Raw genomic sequence first — 6,225 nt, 5'->3', positions numbered from 1 at the left:
TTTTTGTGATCAAGGCTAAACATGAGGTGACTTATATGATGAACGGGTGTGTTTCATGCACATTTAAGCCATTTTCGCATGCTAGAGAAAGCGTTCCCAGTGTAATTATTTTCCAGCTTATGGTTTACAATAATAATCATCATTGCATTCATGCACCTCAGAACCGATTCTCATTCTATCCGGATCCCTGGAAGGCCCCGATTGATAATTGTGCCCGAAATCTGATTCGAGAACCGAATACATTTGACGGGTACTTCATGTCTCCACGGACCCGATACCCACAAAAACATGACTTACGTGGCCTTGTTGAGCTGAATACTGCCACCCGGCACATCTACGACCGTAGACTTTCACTATCCGTACTGTTGACCTGCGATAGCCAGTTAAAATGCAGTGGCCAACCGGTTCTCTATTCCCCCCACCTTAAAACCAAACCCACCCTTCAAATCTCGGCTCTCGAACTCATGGCAAAGACCGAAGGCATGGCGTCAGAGAATTCCGCCGGAACCGCGTCATTTTACGACGTCCCGATCCCGACCACCTTCCCATTTTCCGGCATCTTCGCTCCCGAAGAGAGCTCGAGCTCGGTAGGCTTCATGGAATTGCTGGGGTTTCAGGATTTCGAACCGCTGACATTCGATTTCCCACTGACGCCGCTTCCGGAATCTTCCGACACGGTGAATTTTCCGGCGACGCCGAACTCATCTTCGATATCGTCGTCGTCGAACGAAGATCATGTGAAAATGGCGGAAGAAGAAGAGCCAGATAAGGCTAAGAAACAGTAAGTCTCAAGATAGTTTCCTTTTTTTACTCTGTTTTTTCATCATACTCGATAATTTTCAGGACAATCCTTGCGGGAATCTCAACGCACGTTTCAGAATGAGGAAACTGGAATTCGAATTTTGAATCGCTTGCTAGATTCCCGCTCGCTGCCTTTCGATGATGGGAGAACGCCAGTGGCGAAGAAGCTTTGCCTTTTTCTTTCTTCTTTTTTTTTTGTGAAGAATGTGAATCAGATCCAAGCCGTCCATCAGGTTCGTGCTACATTTTTTACCATGGATCCTAAAAAGCAACTCAATCCAAGACTTAGGTGGGCCATACCATAGTGAACGGTGTACAAGCATCGATTAAAACTTTATACTCACGTGGTGTGGCCTACAAGAGTATTTTGATGTTCTGGTTTTCTGGGATGACGTTGATCCTGGTCTTACATGTCGTTTGAACGGTTTGGATGGTATATATACCCCACGGTGGACCCCATGGACGATTTTAATTGTGGGACTTTCCATCACAACTTTTCACAATCGGTGTGGCCCACCTGAGTCTGAATCGGCCAGATTTTGTGCCTGGTTCGAATACAGGGTGGCGCACCTGATGGACGGCGTGGATCTCCTCCACATGAAGTTCTCCATCACGTCAGTAAGTAGTCACGCCCTCATATGTCCACGTGTAGCCACGTAAGCGTTTTTGCAGCGGGTGTTGCCACCATCTGGGGCCCACAGGCTGAGTGGTCCGGTGATCGGAACCATCCATTCCTATAGGGTCTGAACGGATGGCTATCATCATCACAAGGAAAGTTTCAGTGGCTCACATTCAACTCTAAGAATCGAAGGTCATGATTATTAGTGAAGCCTGACAACGGGCAAATAGATTTTATATTGCAGTATCGATTATATGGACGGTTCAGATCGTCGGACTATCTCAGCATGTGGGCCCCAGTGAGTGGCCCAACACACTTAAATACTGTACGCGTGGAACATACGTATGTTAATCTAGAACGTTCAAAATGAGTGGGCCATTTTGGATTGCGCCTAGGCTGAAAATCGCAAGGATATGGCCAGCGAGCAGATAGGATAATCCAATCAGCTTGATTTGGACAGTTTGGATTTATGTACGTTTATGCCACGTGTACGGTGAGTCACCACCATATAACAAACCGCGCTGCGAGTGGGCTTCTGGACTAACCAGGTTTTCAGACTCACTGACTCGGACGGACTCGTGCAGTCCTGAGTGGGATCGTAATGGATGCGTAAGGGAGACTCGGCCGAGTCGAGCCGACTCACCTCTTTTCTCACAATAAATGCTCGGCCGTGTATTTGATACAAGGATCCTAACATGTGGGACCCACCCCAAGAGAGGCTTGATCTATGTTTGACACGTGGGAGGCGAGGGACGTAAACATGGATCGAGCTGACACGTGTGACAGACGAGGACGGAAAAGTGCACTGGATCTCCTTTCTTTTTATACACAGTCGAGTTGCTGGGTCAACTCGCCTGTACGGACAGACTCATCCCGAGTCAGCACGTGATTTTAAAGACTCATGGATTCGAACCGGGTCGCAAGTGAGTCCGAGTTGACTCGGCCGAGTCGTATCTTCAAACTATAAACCGAATAAATGACTGTAAAATCAGATCTTTATTGATTCAAATCTTCCATTTCTCTCATATGATTTTAATTAAAAAAAAATTTTCCATTTACTTTAGATTGAAATCGAAAAACAAGAAACGGAGGATGGAGAAAGAGCCACGATTCGCATTTGTGACGAAGAGTGAGGTCGATCATCTGGAAGATGGATACCGATGGAGAAAATATGGACAGAAAGCTGTGAAAAATAGCCCATTTCCAAGGTATGTTTTGGTTTCATTTTCATCGAATGTCAGCCGTTCATTACAATTGAAAGTGGGCTAAGATTAGTGCCATTTGCCGAATGTGTGTGCATTGATCCGGGCTATTCATCAGGTGATACTATGATTAAAATTAAGACTAGGTGACTCGAAACAACACGTTTGACCCGACTCACCTGAGTTGGAGCCACAGGTGTGATGTGTGGCGTCGAAGTGTATTAGTTTCACTGGGTCGACTCGTCTGAGTTGCACCCAACTTGGATGAGTCTTAAAACCATGGATTAGAACATCTACCATCAAAACCTTCTTGGGCCCACCATGATGTTTGTAATCCATCTAATCCAATATCAGCTTGCTCCAAAACTTCTGCGGCCTCTAAGAGAGTTTCAATGGTAGGCGGTTAGTCACCATTGTTTTCTATAATGTCTCTCATATAAATCTTTGATTTGAATATTTTTGTGCCATGCAGTGGAAGTGGATTACTGTAATTGGATAACAATGATGTGGCTCAATAATAAAGCGTCATGTGCTTTTGTCAAATGTGAACCTCATTATTAAAAAGCTTTTTTTAAAAAAAATACCAAAAATGATATTTTTTTATATCGTTTTAGTGTAGGTCCCACGACTTCATATGCATACATGACACTTTTTCATTGGCCATGTCACACCCAATCAGCATGCTTATGTGCTAAAATGAGCTAATGAAATTAATAGATGGAGTGTAGATCACATACATGGATATCATATTGACCTTACAAAGCTTCCACCTATATGAATTCATATAATTTCATCCAAATTTTAGACTAATACATATAAAGCAAAGCCCCACATCTTCCATGCACATGCTAAGTTGAAGCACGTAGATTTGACTTCTAAAATAACAGAAGATGATAGGATGAGAATCCAAGTTACTCATGCTACTCTTGGTGCTGCAGGAGCTACTACCGTTGCACCACTGCCATGTGTGGTGTCAAGAAGCGTGTGGAGCGATCGTCTGATGATCCAACTATTGTTGTTACAACATATGAGGGGAAGCACAGTCATCCAAGCCCTTTAGTAACCCGCGAAAGCCCTGCTGGAATCACATCAAATTCCAGAGGCTTTGCCACATCTTTCACCCCACCAATGCAAATCACACAGCCACATTTTCAACAACAACAGCAACAACTTTACATGGATAGCTATCTACCTTCTTCCAATTTCACTCCATCTTCTTTTATTCAAGACCGACGGTTCTGTGCCCCGTCGGCTTCTTTGCTCAGAGATCATGGGCTTCTACAAGACATTATTCCATCGCATGTTAGAAGAGAGTCGTAGAAGGAATTGGGTATGCAATTTCTTCTTTTCACTGACTTGATATGGAGATTTTCTGGTAGAACAGAGGAATTATATGATAAGCGGGCTACGCTACTTGCACATGAGTATTACTCGGGTTTCAGTTCTAGCAAGTGGGGCACATCATTTGGTAATCCAACCCGTTGGTCCGTTTATGTAGTTTTAAAACTCGATAAGTCGACTCCACCAGAAGTTTTTTTGTTTTACAAGTTGTTCAGTAATATTTAAATTTTAAAAAATTTTAAAAAAAATCGATGATATAAAATTACAAATCTATAGTCTAAGCGAGTCGAGTCAAGGTTTAATGACTCGTCCAAGTTGTAACTCGACACAACACCAAATGAGTCGGTCTGAATCTTAAAACCATGATTGGAGTGGAGTTTTGTGAGTTCTCATCAAGCATTTTTTTGCCTTGACTGGAGTTGTGACCTAGTCTTGATCTAGTTGACTCAGTCCAGCTGAGTTTTTCCCAGTGTTTTTAAGCTATGTTCAGTTGTGTCCCACCTTTGACGGGTTAGGCCTTGAAAAATATCATTGATGAGCCAATCTTGGCTTTTTTCCATTGGTGGTCCATAAAAAGATTTTAAGATGACAAAGTGTAACAATGGATCCACATTTGATATCTTTGAATTTTAGTGGTCCATCCAAGACGGGGACAACGGACAAATGGTCTAGATTATCAAACCATGGGCCCCACATGCCAGAATTAAAAACCCGTGTCTATTGTGCAAATATAATTCCTCTATAGAGAAAAATCCACTTAACATACACTTAGCTGTAGGTTGACTATGTTTGTTCATTTTGGGGGCATTGTTTTGTTCCTTATCTTTGTATGTGTAGTATTTTAATAGTGAGGTTAGTTTTTGTTCAAAGGAAATTGGTTCCTTCATCTATGTTGTTTGATAGACATTCTTTTATTTTCTCTATAGAGGAATTATCTAGTGAGGAAATATAATTCCCCTATAGAGAAAAATCCTCTATTGATATCAAATGGTCCGTGTATGGTGATATCAATAGTTCAAATAGTCATACTCGCTCATGCACAGCATTGGTTGCAAAATAAGAATTGGAAAGCTTAGTTTCTTGGTTGATGGGTGTATATATAAGCTAAGGCTTTTATTAGGATGCGTAGAATCAATGAGAAAACAATCGGGTTTTACTTGACTTGTGGCAAAGAAAATATTATAATTTGCATCACAATCATTAAACTTTTCCACCCTTATCATAAGATATAAGGTTACCCTTGTTTGATGAGGAACAAGATTTCAGGTCATGCACTGTTCGCATCGAAGCATACTCTAAATATTAAAGCATTTATAAAAGTGGGTGAGACCCAAGCTAAGATTATGGAAAATTTATTAAGATCCCTTAGGGCCTGTTTGGCCAGTTGCATTAGGCGGGATTAAGGTGGATGGAACTGTAAAAGTTACAATAAATGCATGTGTAAGGTATTGTCCCTGGATTGGGTATATTCCATGTTTTCTAATACTATGTTTGGAATGTATACATTAAAAAATAAATCCCAAAATTTACTTTCAAATTACATTTGGATTGAACCTGGATGAAGCAAAAAATCCATTATCTGTGGGATTAGTAATCCCATCTCATACTTTCTAACACAAGGCTCATTTTCTAAAGCCTACAAAGTTAATTTCAATCCTATCTTACACTCCTTCCAAACATGTCATTCTGAATTTCAAAGTGGGATTAGTAATGCAATCCCATTTAATACAACTTAATACCACTGTCCAAACATGCCCTTAGTCTGAAGTCCAGTTGTGAGATTTGTTGGTGCTTGAGTGAGTCGTGACTTGCATTGACTTGTTAGGCCCTGAGTTGAGCAACGACATGCCCAAGTTAGGGGGTGGCTCGTTCAAGTGGGGCCTATTTGCACTACCCATCCATGCATGGTGTCGAGCCGGGTGGGACTTGAATGAATCTTAAGTTGACTCTGGCAGTTATTTCCGACATAGACGAGTGGTTAATCCACTACCATATGGATTTTGAATGTCCTTAGATGAATCACTTAAGAATTGTTTTGGCAACTTGTATTTGGAATGAATAGGAATCCAAATCACAATTACATTGGAATCAAAGTGATTTGGAATTATATATATATATATATATATATATATATATATATATTTTTATTTTTTTTGAGACTCGAATTTTAGCTAAGTAGGAATTTTGTAATATATTCATGAGATAATGAATTCGATAAAGTAACCAATCTTTCTATATACTTTAATTAAAAAGGAGGCAATT

At 41.0% G+C, this 6,225-nt stretch overlaps 1 protein-coding gene across 2 annotated transcripts; it reads left to right on the top strand.

The window, feature by feature from the left end:
• Positions 1–436: 436 nt before the first annotated feature.
• LOC131231164 (WRKY transcription factor 23-like) lies at positions 437–4,849 on the top strand. 2 transcript variants are annotated; one of them, XM_058227271.1, is made up of 3 exons: positions 437–781; positions 2,485–2,628; positions 3,561–4,849. In XM_058227271.1, the coding sequence occupies exons 1-3, from the start codon at positions 465–467 to the stop codon at positions 3,940–3,942; spliced, it is 843 nt and encodes a 280-aa protein (XP_058083254.1). In that variant the 5' UTR covers positions 437–464; the 3' UTR covers positions 3,943–4,849. The 2 variants fall into 2 exon arrangements, with proteins under 2 accessions (XP_058083254.1, XP_058083255.1); XM_058227272.1 differs by lacking the exon at positions 2,485–2,628.
• The last annotated feature ends 1,376 nt before the right edge of the window (positions 4,850–6,225 follow it).

This window comes from Magnolia sinica, chromosome 17 (assembly GCF_029962835.1).
Source record: "Magnolia sinica isolate HGM2019 chromosome 17, MsV1, whole genome shotgun sequence".
Taxonomy (NCBI): domain Eukaryota; kingdom Viridiplantae; phylum Streptophyta; class Magnoliopsida; order Magnoliales; family Magnoliaceae; genus Magnolia; species Magnolia sinica.
The sequence above is the reverse complement of the archived record's forward strand: the minus strand, read 5'-3'. Positions and strand labels throughout refer to the sequence as shown.

Coding starts and splice junctions, on each gene's coding strand:
- LOC131231164 (XM_058227271.1), top strand. CDS start 465: ATGGCAAAGACCGAAGGCATGGCGTCAGAGAATTCCGCCGGAACCGCG. Junction 782..2,484: donor CCAGATAAGGCTAAGAAACA/GTAAGTCTCAAG, acceptor CATTTACTTTAG/ATTGAAATCGAAAAACAAGA. Junction 2,629..3,560: donor AAAAATAGCCCATTTCCAAG/GTATGTTTTGGT, acceptor TTGGTGCTGCAG/GAGCTACTACCGTTGCACCA.